At 56.8% G+C, this 18983-nt stretch overlaps 1 protein-coding gene across 1 annotated transcript in view; it reads right to left on the bottom strand.

The window, feature by feature from the left end:
- The window catches only part of LOC149990248 (uncharacterized), a 57217-nt gene extending 38587 nt beyond the window's left edge, over positions 1 to 18630 (bottom strand). The window contains exons 1-6 of the mRNA XM_090265634.1: positions 18550 to 18630; positions 18363 to 18465; positions 16603 to 16715; positions 12731 to 12911; positions 12271 to 12408; positions 5612 to 5705 (exon numbers count right to left, since the gene is read on the bottom strand). Of these exons, the coding sequence (XP_090121760.1) occupies positions 5612 to 5705; positions 12271 to 12408; positions 12731 to 12911; positions 16603 to 16715; positions 18363 to 18465; positions 18550 to 18630 (710 nt within the window). The remainder of the gene's footprint in view (positions 1 to 5611; positions 5706 to 12270; positions 12409 to 12730; positions 12912 to 16602; positions 16716 to 18362; positions 18466 to 18549) is intronic.
- Positions 18631 to 18983: the final 353 nt, after the last annotated feature.

The following is an 18983-nucleotide window of genomic DNA, read 5'->3' on the forward strand; positions in this document are numbered from 1 at the left end:
AGCTCTAATTTGCAGCTCCCCTCTCTTTGCTGACCCCCACGGACTTTGGCATTGCTGGCCTGGACTAGAGCAGCCGCCCCGGCTCCCACCTGTGCCTGGCCACGCCCTGTTCCCACCCACGATCCCGAGTCACTGCAAGTGTAGCTCCTCCCCCTACCACCATGAATCATCCCTGCAACCACCCCGTACCCCACCTCCAGACCAAATATCAGCTCTGCCTCCACCCTGACGCCCTGGGGCTCCCTGTTCTCCCAGCCACGGACCCTGGGCCCAGTCCCGCTCTCTCCTCCTGCTCAAGGGCACTTATTAAAGTCCATTTCTTTTTTCATGTCCCAAGTAGGAATCGGGAAGCTGAGAGGGAGTTTGGACCTTGTTTTGAGGGACAAACACACACACACCTACACAAATCCTGTCCATTACAGAACCAGGGAGTGCACGGGGCTGGGAACGGCAGTACCAACAGCCCCCACACCTGCCTACGGCCCCCCAGGAGGACAACTTCAACCCAGTGCAAATGCGCTCTCTGCCAAAACACAGAGCACGCTGGACGGCCTTGGAAAGGCGCTGGGGATGCCACGGCCGGGGGCCAGGACCCCGGGACTACCTCTGCACACCTGGGTTGAGGTGCCCCTGCCCCAGAACCCCAAGGTGAGGCAGGCAGGAGGCCGCCCTGTAGAAGCCTGGGCCGGATGGTGCCCTGGGACAGTTTAGAAAGCTGCAGGAACCAGATCCCTGGAGGTTTGCCTCTGGGCGCCCTCAGGCCACTTCTGGCTCCCGACCTCCCACTGTCCCTTCCATCCTCAGTGCACAGAAGGCCCAGCCAGTGGTCCCACACGAGACACCCTCATCTCCGGTCTGTGCGGCCCCCTTTCTCACCCACGCGCTCACCCATCTGTCCTTCCTTTCTTGTTTAGGGGTGCTTTTTGTTTTTTTACCAACTAGGTCTCCTGGGAAATAACTGTGTTAGTCAAAGCCCCACGTGCGAAATAAACACTACGGGCCCATGTACTTATTTGCATTTGCAATTTTTCTTCCCTGCATTTAGTCACCTTTTACAGCTAGTATTTATTCTTTTATTTATGAACCTCAGTTGCATATATTTTATTGCAGTGTCTGTCTGGGGGCTGCTGTTGCCTCAATTTTTCATTTAGTCTTTGAAAGGTGTATTTATCTATTTAAGGACTATGTACGTAAACCAATTATAATCTCTGTTCACACAACCTCCCTTAAGTAGCCATTTATCACTCTGGTTGTTTGTTTATTATCTGCCTTTTTCACTTTTTTTTTTCTTAAATTCTCATGTTCCCGTGCCCTCAACTCGGGCTAAGAAGGCCTCATCCATCTTCAGGACTAATGGCCACCGCGTCGGCAGCCGCAGCGGCCTTCCGATGTCAGATGCGCCCGTGTCCCCTTCCCATGGGTTGCCGGAGGGGTCCCCTTCTCTATCCCTTAGTTTCATCTTAGAGCCTCACCTCCTGCTCTAACTCCGCCTCCTTTTTCCCTGCACCTGTTCGCATTTAGGGAGCGCAGGTGACCGGGGCGGGCCCGGCCATTCCTAGAGCGGCCACCCCCAGCCCAGTCATCCTTCCTGTCCCTCCTCTGTCCCACTATCCATCCTCCCACTTACAGCCCTCAGGTGCTCAGAGTCGGGCCAACTGTCCCTGTGCTTCCCGAGCCTTCTCAACACCCCTCCGAGAGAGGGGGTCCTTCCGCTCTCACTCCTGGTACTGCTGCTTCCTTTAGGGAAGAGCTCAGGCTTCCCCCAGCCCCCACTCGGAGTCAGGATGTCACCTCAGGTTTTTGTCCTGGCACGGTCCTGTCTCATACATTCATACACATATTTATTCACTCAATATGTTTTTATTGCGTATATCTGCCTTGTCACAATTCTGTGTGCGCTCCCTTCCTTGCTTTCTCTTCTTTGCATTATTTTATCCTTCTGAGCCCTGGGGCAGAAGCGAATTCACTGGAATCATCATCTCTCACTCATTCATTCATTCATTCACACCACCATTGCTTTGTTAATTCCTGCTCTTTATAGACATGCGGCTTTTTTACTGATGCAGCGCTCTCTCTGCCACTCATTGTATTTCATGACAAATGCTGGCCCATTATATTTAAGGACTCATCCCCGTAAGTGCCTTTTCCTCCGTGTCTATTTTCATTGCTCTCCCTACCTCTTTCTCTCAGTCTTTCCTTCTGCTTTTCAGACTTGCTTTCCCATGAGACACAGGTTCTCTCAGTCCTTTGTGTGTGGTATTGTTTACTTATAAACTTCGGGGCCACAGATCTGAATCAATGTGGGTGACAGGGGCTGACCGGTCCCCTCTCATACATGTCATTATTTGACCCACTTATTATCTTTTTTACTCCTTTTATTTATGTTGACTTTTCTCCCCATCTTAATTATTTGTCTACCAGCCTTTCAATCTTTCTGCCTTTCATTCTTTTCGAGACCAGGCCCCAGGGACTGGCTGAACCCTAAGCCCTCCACCCCCCCCCCACCAGTCACTGCAGATCTTTCTCCTCATTCTTTCCTTCATTCATGCATACGTGCACCCATTCAGCCTTTCCCCTGCAATCAGTCTCTTGTCCCTGCTCGCTGGCAGGTGCGCCTAATTGGCTCCACGATTATCTGTCGGTGGTGAGTCCTCCCCTCCCCGGCCCACGGGGGTCGTCCCTCCCATGTGTCAGCTGCGCGCTGTTTCCTGGGTGCACGGGTGGGTGCCCGCATCAGGAGCACAGGTGTGAGTTAATCACAGGGCCCGGTTCATGCGCCCTCAGCCTCATTCCTAGAACGACCCTCTCCCACATATGCACGTACTTCTGTTTGTTAACTAATTGGCTTTCTCCTTTTTTAGATCATTTGTATGTTTGTTTCCCGTCTTCGCTCTTTCTCCCTTTCACAATCTCGTTCCTTCTTTCTTCCACTCTTCCGTTTTTGGATCTCAGTGTCCGGGGACAGATGAACCGCCCTGCCCCTGGCCAACACCCACCCTTCTCTCCTTCCTCCATTCATTCATCCTTTCTCCCATCCTGGTTTCTCTCCCTTCCTTGGGTGTCCAGCCCCCCGTTAGTGGAATGGACCACCCCGCGGCCCTGCCCATGTCCCTTCTGCAGCTTTCCCCGCCCTCCCGCACCTCCCTGCTCTCACTGCCAGACTTCCGCCCAGAGGCGTTCCTGAAAGCCCCCCAGCGCGCTCCTCAGGACCGCTGCGGCCCCCCGGCCCCCCGCCCCACCTTGGCTTCCTTCATCGCCCCACTTGTCACGCGGACACACTGTTTTGCGGCCTCAGACTCGGACTCGCCCCAACGCTGCCGCGGGGCTGCCTTGAACCCCACCCCTCCCTCTGGCCTCAGCACCCCCAGGCCTGCGCGCCTGTACCTGACACCTGCTACGCCCCTCCCGAGGCTCTGCGGCCGCAGTTAGATGCTTTGTTTATTCTCTCCTCTGTCACCCTTTCCCGTAACAGAGCCCGGCTGCCCGGCCAGCAGCTCAAAGTCCCTCACGCCCACCCGCCACGCAGGACACCGCGTACTTCACTGCCCACTCGGCCACTCTTCTTCCTGGGGGCGGGGGCGGCGGGTTCTTTCCTTTCGCTGTTTACTTACTGATGTGTGCCTAGTTTTTCTTTTAAACTTGGTTAAAGTTAACTCCCACCTTTGGTCCCCTGGTGCCTCTTTTTTTTCTAATTATTCATTTAACGTTTTCTTTGTTGTTTACTTTTCTGTGCCGGGCACATACATGGACTATGAATCCCAGTGCTCAGTTTGTAAGTGCCTGACAATCTACCTTGTATAGTTACCCATCTCCTAATTTTAAAAAAATTCTTTCTTCCTTTTACTTATTATTTTGCTCTTGCCATTTTCTTCCTACCTTTCAATTGCCTGTTCCTTCTCTCCTGCAACTTTTCCTTTTGATGGGTCTCCTAATCTCATCCTCACCCTGGGTCCGTGGTGTTCCTCCAATTCCTTTCTCTTTATCTTTTTAATTCTTACATTTTGGACAAAAAGCCATATATAATAAATGTATAGATACATCCATATGAGTTTGGAGATACAACCACATCCACAAGCCTGTCAATCACCTCTGAGAGTCCCCTCCCATCCCCTTAACTTATCATATGTGATGAGAATACTTTACGTAAAATCTACCCCTTCAGCAAATTTTTACACCATTCGTTGATGCATTTCCAAAGATTGACTTTTTTTTTTTTTAAGCAGGCAGAGAGTTTGTTGAGGGAACAAAGGAGGGAGGGGTGGAGAGGAGAGGCAACTCCCGGACCAACTCGAGGGCCCGTGGGAGCAAAGGGAATGGGGACAAGGGAATGGGGACTCCCGGTCCTCCACGTGGGCCCGTAGGAGTCCGCTCTTCACTCTTGTATAAAACTTTTATTCTTCTACGTGCTCTATAGTCAAACTGCACACATTCCTTGGTCCATGACAGCCTGATATTGGTTCGTGTGTGCCCTTATTTACATATCGATTCAGTATTTTATTGACTTACATATTGCAGATGCATCAAATTGGACCCCGTTCCATGCCCGCCCTCACCTGGCCCGCCCACTTCTTGGCCTACTCGTCCGATTCGCCATTCTGTCAGGTTTCTGTCCCGCCGGCCACCCGCTCCGTTATTTGGACCATGAAATAGGTACGGTGCCAGCAAGATGGCGTCCCAACCAAACCAAATGAACAATCACCATGTCTTAGAGTTTCCTTTTCCTTTTACCAAGTTCACCACCAATCCCGAGGTGTGCACAACCCACTGTTTCTAATGCATCCATGTGGCAGGTGCAGGCACGGGTGTGGCAAACGACAGCGCAGCCACGCCCGCCCGGGGCTTGCACCCGAGACCAGTGGGGGGGGGCACACGTGTTCCCTGGACCCTGTCAATGGCCATCCCCATGCGAATGCAATTCCAAGATGCGGGTGTACACACAGACACACAGATGTTGTGTGTGGCCTCCCCGGTGGGAAAACCATGGATGTGGGGGTCATTTTTCAATAGACTGCTTTGTCTGGGGCAACATAAAAATATTTTGGCCTTTCAAGGCAAATACAAAAGGCACTACCCATTACCATCACTGAGTGTCTCGGTCCCAAACAATAAGGAACTTGAAGAGGGTTAGCCGGACACTTTGAAGACAGAAAATCTGCCCATTCTGTTTTCCAGACATTTCAAGTGGGTGAGCAAGGTCATTGGAGCTGAAGGCCTATTTGTGAGGCGGGCCCCTCAGCTGAGGCCTCTCCTCGGCCTGTGCAGGGCGCTCCCACCCCAGTCTGCCCTGCAGCCCAAGGAGCTCGAGGGACTCTCAGAAATGAAAGGGCCGCTCACTCGGAGGAGTGAAAGAGTAGTGCTTTTGGGGTCCAGCACTGAAGCTGCCTGTAGACTTCTCTGCCACAACAGAAAGGTGCCAGAGTTCCTGCCTTAGAACACGAGCCCCCAGGCCCCCACTGGACAGGCAGAGGGGCACGCACCTCCCCGCACGCGGACCCCCAGCCGTGCCCACTGGGCCCTCACACGAGGCTCGCCTGGCAGTGTGCTCCAAGTGGCAGCCCCCCTCCCGCACGGAAGAGGCTATGGACGTGCGCCCCACACTCTAGGAACTTACGGTTTCGCAGGGGGAGGGTGCTGGGGTGTGTCTGAGGTCCCTTCCCAAAGGATTCCGGACGGGGGCTTCGGCTGGAATGACAAAGCACTAGTCACTGGACGGGAACCTCACCCAACGGCATGAAGCAGGGCCACCCCAACTTCTGGCACGTGTGGAACTGGTGAAACCAAGCCTCACTTTTCAGGGCACTGGGTCAGGTGCTCACTGGCCTGTGACCTTCCACCCCAGCCTCGCCCACAGTGGGGCGGGTGGGCGCAGGGGGCCGGGTGGCACCTGGCTCCCAACCCGGGAGCCCGAGGGTTGCTGCTAGCCCATGTGCTCAGAGCTGTTTCCTGAAACCCAAGTTCAGGGCCGTTGCCCACACCAGAGTGGAGCTGGGCAGAGGGTGGGTAGGAGTCTCCCTAGAAGGGCACTCCTGGAAGGAAGGGCACTGCGCCGGGCAGTTCTCTGAAGGCCGTGGGACCTCTGTTTTGTGCTGGGTACCACCTGAGACATGCGTGTCCCTCCCCAGGAGCCCGTGGCATCCAGAGTGACTCCAGGGCCAGAAAGTGCAGTGACACGGACCAGACAGGACCCCTCCCCCAGGAACAGGAGCCGGGAAAGTACTCTGGGGTGTGTTCTGGTTTGGTCTCCTTGCGATTTTAACGGGACTGATGAAACTCGGAGCAGCTTCATGCTTCTGCTCCGGGGGCCCCCAGAGTTCCTGATCGCCCTGGACTAACTTCTGTGCAGACCCAGGCTGCTTGGTGGAGACGCAGCCGTGGTTTCAAAGCTCCATGTGCCAGCCCCGGGTGGGCCCTGGTGCGTTAATAGCATGGTGCTGGGCTGTAACCTGAACAAATGTCAGAGAAGCCGCAGAGACGAGGCGCCCGCTGTCTGGAACCAAAGGAGAGCGCAAGGCCTCCTCACGGGGTCCAGAGGAGCAGCCGCCGCGCAGCCTGCTGCGAGACCGCGTCATGTGCACATGCGGCGGGACCCACGCGGGGAGTGCCAGTGGGCCGGCCCGCTGACACCGCCCCCCACGGCGTAACAGGCTTAGAATATTCAAGCTCCGTCACTTGACTGGAGGTAAACAGGACCTCACTGATCGGGCCCGTCTCTGGTACAAATAACCGCGGATGTTTAGGGCGGGAAAGACGTGAAAAGATTATTTTTAATAAAATGATGATTTCCAGAAATAGAGCCTTTCGTTTACACAATCAGCCTGCCCGCTCCCTACCTGTTGCGGCAAGACCTCCCTCTTAGAACTTCCCCGACAAACACAAGGTCTTTGCCGAGCTCATTTCCTGTACCTTTGCGAAGCGCATTACGGGCGCATTTCTGAAAATGGGAGAGGTAATTGGGACATCTTTTGAAATCCTGTCCCCTTCGCTCTGGCCAGCCCCTCCACCGTCTCTCTGACTCCAGCTAGCCTGGCTGAGAAGGATGTTTACGTCCGCCTCTTCCTGGAATTTCACTCTTTGCTTCAGGAGTGGGCAATTAGAGAGAATTAGGGCCTATTTGGCGCACGGGTCCCGTTAATGGAGAGAATGGCAGAGGCAGCCTTGGGAGAGGCGGGCTGCCGATCTAATTGAGGCTGGCAAGTTTTTTGATTTCTCATTGCAACTTGCGGGTATTGTAAGTAACCAAGGTCACCCAACAAAGGCTGCGGCCCACCACGGCAATACAGTGGTGGGGGCCTGGCAGAGGGGCTGGGAGCTCTTGATCATGGCGCACGGGTGCGCAGAGGGAGCTGGGCAAGTCTGCAGAGCCGGGGCTGCCATGGGCAGAGCGGCACAAGCCCCGGTGCTGACCACTTTTCCAGAAGTTGCCACCCCCCGATGGCATTTTAAGGAAGTTCTCAGCTAAGTGGGCCAAGGCGCCCACAGGGCGCGGGGCTGAGCCACAGGGGAGGGTGCAGCCAGCCGCACCTCCTGGGACTGTGGCCACGGGCCCGTCTCATTACACAGGGACCGCTCCACAGGCCTGAGAGGTTTTCCAGGCCTGGCTGGCATCCCACCCACTTGGAAAAGCGCTCCAGGAAACGCAATCCTTGCACCAAACAGCTCTGTGGAGCTGGAGTGGGGAGTGAGCACTGTTAGAATCAGCGTCCACAGAAGGCTGACCAGGCGGCCTCTGTGACTGCAACCGTAGTGCCAGGCCGGTGCAGCGGGACCAGCCACCGCAGTGGGTCTCACAGCTGGAGCTGCCACCTTGGGATCGGGTTTCCTCACCTCTAAAGCAGACCCCTAGGAGGGTAGTGGACCAGGGACCTCAGCCCCCTAACTCAACAAGCCAACCGACAAGCCACAGATGACCAGAGGCAGCCAGAAGGAGCCCAGAGCTCCAAAGGCCCTCAGATAATGGCAACGTGGCCCTGCGCCATTTCACAGATGGGAAAACTGAGGCCCAGAGGGCTGCAGCCAGGGGCCAAGGTCACCCGGGGCTGGTGCTGTGCATGGGCTGGAACCAGGCGCCCAGGAGGCCTCTGAGGGCTGCTGCCTGACCCTGGGTCCTGAGTCTCTCTCCTCGGACCACCTGACCCATCCTGAGTATTGCCTTCATCCCAAGCCCAGCCAGGAGACTAGGGGGGACCCATCAGGACACTTGGGACCTCTGGGTCCTCCTCTGGTGAAGCAGGGCCCTTGCCTTCCCAGTACTGATTCCTGGGCATCTTCTGCCTTATGCAATAGGCAGGCGTGACAGGCTACAGCCTCACTCTACAGATGGGGAAACTGAGGCCTAGAAGCTGGTGCTGTAACCACTACGTGGGGCCAAGGCCAGTCCTGGGATTCCTTCCTCTCATGCAGGCACTGTGCCCGGGTTCCCAGGGGACAGTGGTGGCACTAACATGCCCTCCAACTCAGTGGGGCCCCTTGCTCAGGGCTGCCCGTCCCCAAGGGCCATGCTGACTCCTCCCATCCTCCCCAACCCCAGCAAGGCCCTGTGGACCCCCGAGCCCCAACTTCTCAGCCTGGTAGGAACAACTCTTTCCACCTAGGAGGTGGCCCCAAGGAAGGGCCAGAAGGGCAGCAGGAGCCACGCATCTCCGCGCTGGACGCCCAGCACCGACATGTGGTCAGCCTTTGGCCCCCCGACTGTGCTCCCGCCCCAACTTTCCATCCTGGAGTTCCGTCCCTTGGCCCTACTCTGCCTCTTCGGCTGTCTCTCGGGCACCGGGCCCAGTTTGATCAAATGCTTGTTTACAGGCACAGCGACTGATTCTTCCTCCTGAGAAACTTGCAAAAAGAAAGCCCTAGAACTAGGCGCAGGAGCACGGCCAGGGTCGCGCTGCCGGGGTGGCTGGTGAAGCGTGCCATTGTGCAGCGCCCTGTCTGCGTCTCTGAAGGCACACACAAGGGCAAGGGGCCCCCGGGGACCGCGGCCCCCACAGGGGACACACACACTCTCCCACACCCGCCTTCTCAGGGGAAGGTAATTGAGGTTTTCTTCTTTTCATCTGAAGAAAAGGCACCTTCTATTGAAAGAATGTATTCACAGACCTGGGAAAACTCATCTGCACTCAGCCCTCCCAATTATCCCCAGGTGGCTGTCCCCCACGGGGGCTCCCCCACATTCCTTTCTGCCCACGCCTTTGTTCCCATCTGAACCGGGCCTGGGAGCTCCCAGGCTAAGAGTCTCCTCCTTAAGCCCCTGCCAAAGACCCTATTCACTGCTCCGAGAAGCCAGGCGAGAGGTGGTGGGGGCCTTCCTTTGCCCCGACCCCCAGGGCGGAGGCCTTAAGAAGTCTCCATCTGGATTTTTTTCTAGGCCCAAAGAAACTGGAGAGCAATTAAGAGTCCCGACGACACCGTCCGCTGTCCTCTCCCTTAATTAACTCCCCTCCCCCCCACACCCCCCCAGGTTGGGGCCCACCCCGCCTCAGCCACCCAGCACCTGCTCTGCGCACTGCCCCCCGTGACCACCAAGGACCTAAGGGGGGAGGGAGCTGAGAAGACAATCACAGAGATGTCTGGAGACTCTCTAATCACACTTAGTTCCCGAAACAATGGCTGAGCGATCGGTTTTCTAATGAAAACTGGAACATGAGACCAAGGGTCTAAAACCCGGAAAGCACAAGAAATTCCAGGATGTCTGGCACCCCAAAGGTGCACCCGCCGGGTGGCGGGCAGCTTGCCTTGGCACAGGTAGGGAGTGCCTCCACCTCTGCTGGATCCTAATGAACTTGGGGCCCCTCTCCCTGCTCTGCGCTGTCCTGCTGCGGTGCCTGGGTGCCAAGCAGGGGCCCCTCCCTTCCCACCTGTCCTGGCTCTGGATCAGGGAGACTCGTTCCATGCCACAGACATGCACCTGCGCCTGCGACCCTCTTCCCTCTGACTTCCCTCCCTCCTGCCTTTCCCAGGCTTGTGTCTCTTTCCAAATGGGAACCCCACACTTGAGATGGCCTCATCTGAAGAGATACAACATTCTTTTCCAGAATGTTCCATCTGTTCAAACAGGGAGTGGGAGATCAAGCTACATACACTCCCTTATTCCCGCTCGTGGACAGAGCACAGGGCTCAGAGCAGCAGAGGGGAAGGGAACCCAGTCTGGGGACTTAGTCACAACTTGTGAAATCCTGGTCTTCTAGAGAGAAACCCGGCGCCCTGACCTTTCCCAATTCAGCTGACAATGCTGGTCCCCACATTGGCCACTGCCCTCTCGCCCTGTGGGACCTTAATTTGTGTCGATTCTGTGTAAAGCTGCCTCCTCTTTTCAAGGAAAAATTCATTAGCAAGCTCATTAAAGACAGCCAGATTCCTCTGTTCTTTCTGGGAGTCGCACCGCACAGAAAAGACACGTTTACATTACTTCATGTAAATGAGGAAGAACACACACATCCTGTTGCCCTGTGTCTTGCCCGGTTTTGACATTACTTGGAGAAATGTGCCTGGACAAACATTTGGGGTTTGAGTTACAAGTCAGAAGACACAAGGTCAGGGACCCTGCAAGCTGCCATCAGCCCCACAAGCAAACCTGCAGGTGAGAAAATTGCGGGAGGAAGAGGGGGCACCTTTTCTTCCCACAAGCACAGAGGCTGAGTGACACTCGGCACCTTTCCCATCCACCCAGGGGGGACGGGCTGGACAGGAGGGCTGGGCCAGCCCTCAGACAAGCCACCATCTCTCTCCCGCCAACTGTGCTCGGCCACACACCTCCGGCAACAAGCGGCCCCGGGCAACAGCCGAGCACAAAGACGAAATGGCACCGCCCACCACGGTGACAGGGTCCCATGGCCGATGAGGGTCCCATGGCTGATGAGTGTCCCATGGCCGATGGGGATCCCATGGCCGATGAGGGTCCCGTTTCCACCCCTTACTGCTCAGAGACAGACTGATGGATCAGAAAAGAATTCCCCGAAAATAAATATTTGTCAAGACTTACTAATGGCCTTTCTGCCATTCCTGGGATGGCTGGGCTGCAAGGCTAATTTATGGGATGTTTCCACTTCTTTCATCAAGAGCTTGATCTAGTTTTATCTGTTTTGTGCTTATGCCACGCACGAAACCCAAAATGTGTGTTTGCCTGACTTTGGACATTCACAACTGTACCTGAATCCCAGCTCGGCCCCAAGTCCGGCCGCCCCACACTGCTGAGCAGGGGGAGGGGTCAGGGGCGGCTCAGTCTGGGGTTGGCTGGGCACTGACCCTCCACTAGACTCTGCCCCTCGGCTCAGCCCACCTGGACAGGGTCCTGAGATGCCCCTAAAGAAATGTCCAGAAGCCCCGGGCTGCTGGCTCAGACCAGCCCCGCAGATCTTCCCCGTGAGCTCTGGCTGTGAGTCCCCCGGAAGCCCTGCGTCCTGCCTTGTGTAAAGCTCCCACCCAGGTCTCTGTCACATCCCTGTGTGCAGGTGGCTTGCCAAATTCCAGCTGTGGAGTAAATGTCTTCCTAGGGCCCCCTCCCTGGGCACACACTCCCTACCTCTCTGTAGCCTGCAGGCTCCCCCAGGGTTGGGGGGACAGACCAAGCAGACAACACCCCCCAGGCCTGGATGTCTCTGTCCCTCTCTGCCTAACCTGATGTATTTTATTTATAAGTAATATTCGCACCCCACTGTCATTTCAGGGGAACAGGCAAGGCTGCTGCCTCTGAATACCCCCACTGCCCCATAGGACTCAGCCGCTGAGACCCCTGAAAGGAGGCTGGCAGCCGCGAGGCCTCCCCTTCTCCTCCTGTCACCTTGCTTAGCTGCCATATGGTGAATGTCACTGCGTGGCACCTCCCGGGACACCCCACTTGACCCCTGGGCAAGCTTGGGCTCAGGCCCGGGCAGCCAGGGCGGCATGAGCGAGCCACAGATGAACCAATGACGCGCCCTGCGGGGACAGTGCAGCCAGACGGCTTTCTTCTTCCCTATCGTTACTGATTGTGCGCAAACAAGCGAGAACGTTCCCGTCGCCTTGCGAGCGCAGGAGGCCAGGAGAAGAACTCACTCAGAAGCCACTGTTTGACTGAAGGACACCCCCCAAGCCTCGTGTGTGAGAAGCCGGCATTGCCGGGGGCCTGACGCCCCCAGGGCTGGGAGGGGGACTGCCCTAGCCACAGAGCAGACGAGGGTGCATGTGGCCACGGCTTACTCATCTCGTGAACGTGCTCAGCGAAGCTCTGTTGAGGACCTACTATGTGCCTGACCCCGGCCAGTTCTCAGGGCCCAGAGGTGAACACGCCTCACTTACCGTACGGGTCCCACAGCATCCTGCCCGCCAGGGTGGACCCCAGGCACATGGGCTTGATGAGGCCAGGGTCACGGCTCCAGGCAGCTTCCAGACCCCAGGCCCCCAGGTTGGTGTGGAAGGTAGTGGCACCTCCCCAGGCTAAATGGGTGCTTTTTTGAACAGAGATGTGAGCATGTGAGCTGAACCTAATGAAATCGTGGTGTTCCGAGAAAAGCAAGAAACTCACCTCAAACCAGGGAGGTGGCGACAGGCTGGACAGGAGATGCCAGGTGACCATCTGAAAGAAGAGCTTGGTCCAGGGTGGTGGTCCTCCGGGGGCGCTTCGGCCTCTTCCATTCAGTTCTTCAGCTGACCCGGCCAAGGGTCACCCTGGGGAGGGACAGGAAGTCAGAATACAGCAATGCCAGCAGCCCACAAGGGCCACACACTCTCCAAGAGAAAGCCCAGAGCCTGGTCTCACCTGAAGTCTGGTTTTCGGTGGAGGGAGGTGGCTCATGGGGATGAGCAATGCCAGGAAAAGCCACAGACCTGGGTGGTGGACCCCAAACCAGCTTGAGCCCTGGCTGGAGGGGGGCGGGCAGAGCCCGGGGCTCCCAGGGACAGGGCAGGCCGAGCGGTACCTGCTCGGCACGACAAGGGGTCTGCGGAGGAAAGGGGCAGGATAAAGGTCCCTGAGACCCTGGGGAGCCAGGCCCATGGGAGGAGGCACTTGGGGATGGTTGGGGGAGGTGGCATCTCAGCAGGGGACTGTCTCATGGGCACTGGGGACCTGTGGGCAACCTGGGCAGCAGAGCAGGAATGGCTGCCTGGGCTGGGGGTGGGGCACCGAGAACCAGCAGCAGGGCCAGAGGCAGGAAGGTGAACGGTAGGCGAGGCAGCAGCAGGGCCAGGTAACAGGGGTGGACTTGGCACGGAAGACGACCCTGCGAGACAGGGGACTGGGCCGCTGGGTCATGAGCCAGGTGACTCAGGCACAGAGGGGGAAGTGGGTCAGGCTGAGCAAGAGACGGCGGCAAGCAAAGGTCCAGGGGCACAACCGACCCAGACGGTGACGCCAAGGGAGGAGCCCCGAGGCGGAGCAGACAGGTAGGGAGCCAGGCAGAGGGGCAGCCTACGGAGCTCCCTGGAGGTTCCCAGCCACTGTCCTTTGCTGGAGGCCAAAGGAGCTGGATTTAGCTCCCAGAGGAGGAAGGTCTCATGGAGGGAGGGGTCCAGATCACGGACCTCGACTCAAGAGGGAGACCTGCATGGCCAGAGCCTACGGGGACACACACCACTGTTCCAGGGCCCCGAACAGCCATCAGCATGCGGCTACGGGCCAAGTAGGGGGGACAGAGAGGGCAGTAGGGGCGGGCTAAACCAAGGTCGCCGGCCACCTGGCCCAAGGAAGGCAAACCAGGCCTGCCCTTCGCCCCAACCTGCCTGCCTTCTACAGAGCAGCAGTGGCTGCTCCGGTGCTGGGACGGCAAGGCCATCCTCAGCAGGGCAAAGCCCCCGGCCGCCCTCCCGGGGGCAGAGGCCATCAAGGGACAGGCTAGCGGGGAGGGTGCTCAGCCCGGAGCCGGGCGTGGGCTTGCTCAGTAAGGATCAACTGTGTAATGACGGGATGGACGCATGAGTGAATGGGGGGGCGAGACTGGCAAGACCCCCACTGCAATGGGGCTGGTCCCTGGAGTGAACCCCATCCTCCTCCCTTCTGACCTGCCTCTCCCCCTAGTGGCCCCTCCTGCAGTCTGAGCACATCAGTCAAGGTCCTTCATTGACTCATCTGTCCAAACAGACATCCCACATACTCTTACTGAGCCCCACGTGGTGCCAAGCTGGTGCTGGGACACCCAAGGGAGGTGTGGGCTGGCCTAGGGCACCCCCAGAACACCGGGTTAGGAAATGGTGAGGGAGGGGAAGGGAGGAGAGAAGGGGGCACGCAGAACAGAGGCGGGAACAGTCACAGCAGAAAACCAGAGCTCAGAGGAGTTGGAGGAAAGACCGTCTGTGGGCCCCACTCGCTCCCCAGCTTCCCACCTGGTGAGACCACATTCCCCACAGGAGGTTGAGACCGGTGGGCCCTGGGGTCAGGGGCCAACACAGGAAGCTACCCAAGGCCTCTCTGGGTTGGGAGAACGGGACGCAGGGGTCCCTTGTGCACAGGCACCTAAGTGGGTGCCATGAGCTCCGACCCCTCTGCTGGCGAACTTGGAAACGCTCGATTGCCTCCTGTCCAGAAACCCTAGCAGAGCGGTGGGAGCCCAGTTCCCCATGAGCCAGGCGGTGGGGGCTCTGGGGATGAGCACAGACACCCGCAAGTTCCTGGCCACTAACACCTTGGACCCCTCCCCAGGAGCTCCGCTGCTGGGTACACAAGACTTGGGGCTGAGACTTTCCTCACTGGTATGTACATGAGATGAAAAAGGTCCTATGGATTATGTTTCTCTATTTAAAATGCATCCTCTCATATAGAAATGCCAGAAATTGTACTGTTATCTTCGTCTCCAGTCCCCTAGTCTGCTCGACGTCTGGGTCACCTCCAAAAGGTGGAGGTCCTTCCACGTTTTGGGAGGGAGCCAGAGGAGAGCTGGATTTGCTCACTCGGGAAGAGGGCGGAACTGACGCAGGCCTTACAGGGAGGTAAGGAAAGGGACGCCCCTGCCTTTTCTACTGATTAATTTCTTGCTTAGTTTTGTCTTTCCTTCTCCCATTTGGCTGCAGGTCTGCTCAGAGCGTGAAGTGGAATTGATCTGCCTCAGGTGAGAAATGTCCCAAACTTGGGACACACTAGGGCAAGTTTCAGACTCAGGGCACACCTGCTGACACGGATGGGAGCTGAACCTCTCTCCTCTCTCATGTAGGGGCCACGCGTGAACCCTAAGCCACACCCTTCCACGGGGTAGGGTGCCAACACTCAACCATTTCCTGGCCTGGGTGGGGCATTCCACACCTTTTTGATAACCCCACAGAAGCTACACCTCAAGTTTCTAATGCTCAGCGGGGTCCTGAAACAAGTTTGTCAGGTGCATGCTGGGGTTGGCACCGCACCCCATTTTCCTGGGCTCTGGGAGAATGAGCCCCTCAGGCGGGCATGGCAACCCCCGCCCGGTGCCTCTGCCTGGGAGGCCCAACAAAGAAGCTTTCTGAAAAGCAGCCCCGTCCCCAGAGCCGCCTCCCACCTTCAGCCCCGCTCCACGGGCCGCGCCAGGCCCGCAGAGAGGAGCCAACAAAACGAGGGGTCTGGCCCCAAAATCACAAGTGTGGCCTCGGGACCGCGGCCTCTGGCCCGCAGACGCCAGTTCACCTCATTATGATAACCAGCGCATTTTCCCCTGGCAGACAAAGGCTCCTTCGCAGACAAACGCTGGGGCCCAGCAGCTACCTCATTAACGTCTGCGGCCTCCTCCTTGACAAGGCCCCAGACGGGCCCTGTGTTCATTAAGGGACAAGGCGGAAAGTGGGAGAGACCTGAAAACCGCCGCTGGGGGGAGGGAGCCGGCTCTCTCTGTTGGCCATTCACGCATTGAAAGGCTCGGAGCACCTTCAGGACTTAATCACCAGCCAAGGGCCGGGGAGGGTTTAACCGGGATGAAGGGGGTAAAGAGGTTAAATTTGATAGGAGTTAAAACCCCCCAAAACAGGGCAATTTGATTTGAAAGCTTCCTGGGATTTGTCACTAGGATAATTAATTTAAAACCTTTTTCCTGTTTATTTTAGCCCAGCCTGACACTAGAGGAAACCCTTCCCTGGATGTGTTTTTGGCAGATGTTAATATTTTCTGAATCTCCTTTCCCTGCCCTTTTGTCTTTGGTGCCTTTTCTCATTCTTTTCTTCTTTCTCTCCCCCTCCCCCCTTCCTTCCTTTCTTCCCTGTGGTCCTCGCCGTGGGAACGTAACCTGTAAGAAAAGCTGACGGTGACTCTAATTATATTTTCCCACAAATACTTTAATAACTTTATTTCAGGTCCCTCCGATAGTGTCTGGTTCTTACCTGCAAGATCACCCCACCGGACCTGCCAAGTTAACATTATTCACTCTATTTTGCAACTGAAAAAAGTGACTTGGAAAAACCTGACCGACCCCAGGGCCTTTGCACTAGGCGGGCTGGCCCGCTCTCTGACCAGGGCACGATGGTGAGAGGCAAGTTCCAGAAGCTGGGAGCTCTGGACATGCGAGACCCCGAGACAGGCTAAGAACGAGGGGTGCTGGGAGCAGGTGTCCCTGGGAGGTCTCCAGGGGTGCGTGTCCATACTTGTGACCTGGGGCCCAAAGCCGTGTGAGAGGAAGACTGAAAATGTGTCCCTGAGCCGGAAATATGTCCAGGTTCAAGCTACAGAAAAGTCGTTACCTTAGTGAGGGCCGCTTGATGGAGCAGAGAGAGCAGGAAGCAGTGGGCTGAAGAGGAAATTGGAGGTGAGGAAGGAGGACAGCAAGTGAAGACAGGCCTTTCGAGAAGCGTGGCTGCGAAAGGAAAGAGAGAGATGGTCGTGGCCGGAAAGGAGGGCAGGAGGAGCCCGGGAGGCTCCGGCTGTGCAGAGAACAGTTAGGAAACCAAGGGGTATAACCGGAGGGGAGGCAGGAGTGGCCGGTGCAGAAGACGCCTCTTTCAACACGAGAGGCAACGGGGGTGCAAATGTGTCATGGAACCACCATCCAAAGGGCCGCTTGACAGCCTCTGTTGCCCCGGAGGAAGCAGGCCAGCCCCGATGAGTCGGGACAGGGAGTTGTGAGATTCAAATGAAGTAACACTTGCGGAAAGGCCTTTGCCGACAGCACAGGGAGCCAGGAGTGTTCACTGCAACTCCTCGCTGGCGGCAAGAGGCTCGATTTTACAGCCCACTCACACCTCGCCGGGGCCCGCGTTCCACTGACCAGGAATTAATGCGTCCTTACACGAAGGACGCAAAAAGCGCTGGTAAAAAGCTCCTGCCAGCCTCTGGAAGACAAAAGGTTCGCTCCTAATAGCCTGAATTAACTCAAAGCAGGTCTCCGCCCACTTCATTCGTCACCTTCCAAGTCACCCTTCCACCTTCATTTGGCATATAATCCAATCAGGCGCTTTCAGAGGCCCGGGAGCCATTGTCCACGCCGAGCTGGGCTTCTCAAAGCGGCCTGAGATGTTTTGTCTTGTCTGGACAAAACTGGCTGGCTTCAAAGGGGACGAAAAAGAAGTGCTGGTCAAATGAGGATCCCAATTAGCTTCTAAGAGACTGTCTGCATCAGCTCTGTGTCACGTTCCCGGCCTGGTGTGCTGGGCATATTGTCAGTGTTCCAGGAAAGGTTTGTTGAATTAATGCTGTTTTTATTCACTTTGAAATTTATTTCTTGCGCGCAAACACGCGCAGCACCTACTGGGTGCTAGCCCAGTTATGACCTGGGGAGAACAGGGCTGGGCATGGGAATGACGGAGAAGCTCGCGAGCTAAGGACCCTGTGATTTCCACAGCAATTTACAAAGCACTTTCTTCGTGGCTATGTCATTTGGTCTTCAAAAGTACCCTGTGGGGTCGCTAAAGGCGGGTGTTTTTTTGTTTTTGTTTCTTAAAATCCTCATTGAGACCGTGAAAGGAACTGAGACCTGGAGAAGCTAAGCGACTTGTGAAAGGTCACAGCGTTACTGAAAGGTGGAGTCAGCACATGGTAGCAACATTGGGGCCACCCAGACCCCCAAGGCCACCTGGACAGCTAGGAGTTTAAACAGACTGTCCCATTATCAAATGCTTGATTGGAACTCAAAAGCTCTCAGTCTTCACTCCAGGCCAGGGGGGTAATGGGCAGCCACAATGTCACCCGGGGTCCTGCTCCAATTCCTTGTCTTGCCAGCAATGGGACAAAATACTTACATTCCTCCAGCCTCAGCGCCCTCACCATATCAATGTGAATAAATCCTGTCCCGCAGGAGGGGCGCTCAGTCCCCACCCACCTTTTTAAAATTACTCGTCGATGCCCAATGCGTTCTCATGTGTCAATGAGGCTGCCCCATGACGTGTTGTGTGTGATGCAGAAATAACACACTCGAGGAACATAGAAAGTGCTCTGCAAATGACCACATGCATGATTCACGTGCCTGGTCCAGGCAGCCCCTCACCCTTCTCGGCGGCGCCCCTACCTGGACGAGGAGAGCCCCGCGGGTGGGGCTGGCGCGGGCTGCGGGAGAACAAACGAGAGGCGTGAGAAAGGGGACACAGGCGGGCGCGCGCGGACCTACCTACCTACCGAGCTTTCCGCGGCGTCTGTGGACGGCCTCCTGGATGCCCAGCCCTGCCCCAGGCTCCTGTAGCTCATTGAATACTCACAACAACCCTGGGGGCCGCTCTCCTCTCGTCACCACTCCCCCAAAAGGACAGGGAGGTCCCCAAACAGGCAGGGATGCCCATGACGTCAGGGCTCATGCTCATTCCAGAAGCCCACGTGGGCCTTGGAAATGCCACTGAGATGCTGGTAGAGCCCTCGGCCCAGGTCCCCCTCCTGAGAAGTCCCCAGAGGGACCCTTCCGTTCAGGACGTCACACGGGCAACGGGTCAGCTGAGGAGGACTGACGCCTTCCTGGGGGGAACACTCCAGGTCGCCGGCGCGTGAGCACAGGCGGAGACTCACAGGAGAGCGCTCGGAGCGACAGGCACACGCATGCAAAGGTCGGGGGCGCCGACCAATGCCCCCTCACTAGGGCATTGGTCTATCACTGGGGCATTGGCCTAAGCCTTCCGCCGAGAGGGGCAGCGGTGGGTCA

This window comes from Furipterus horrens, unplaced genomic scaffold (assembly GCF_987537825.1).
Source record: "Furipterus horrens unplaced genomic scaffold, mFurHor1.1.pri manual_scaffold_21, whole genome shotgun sequence".
Taxonomy (NCBI): Eukaryota; Metazoa; Chordata; class Mammalia; order Chiroptera; family Furipteridae; genus Furipterus; species Furipterus horrens.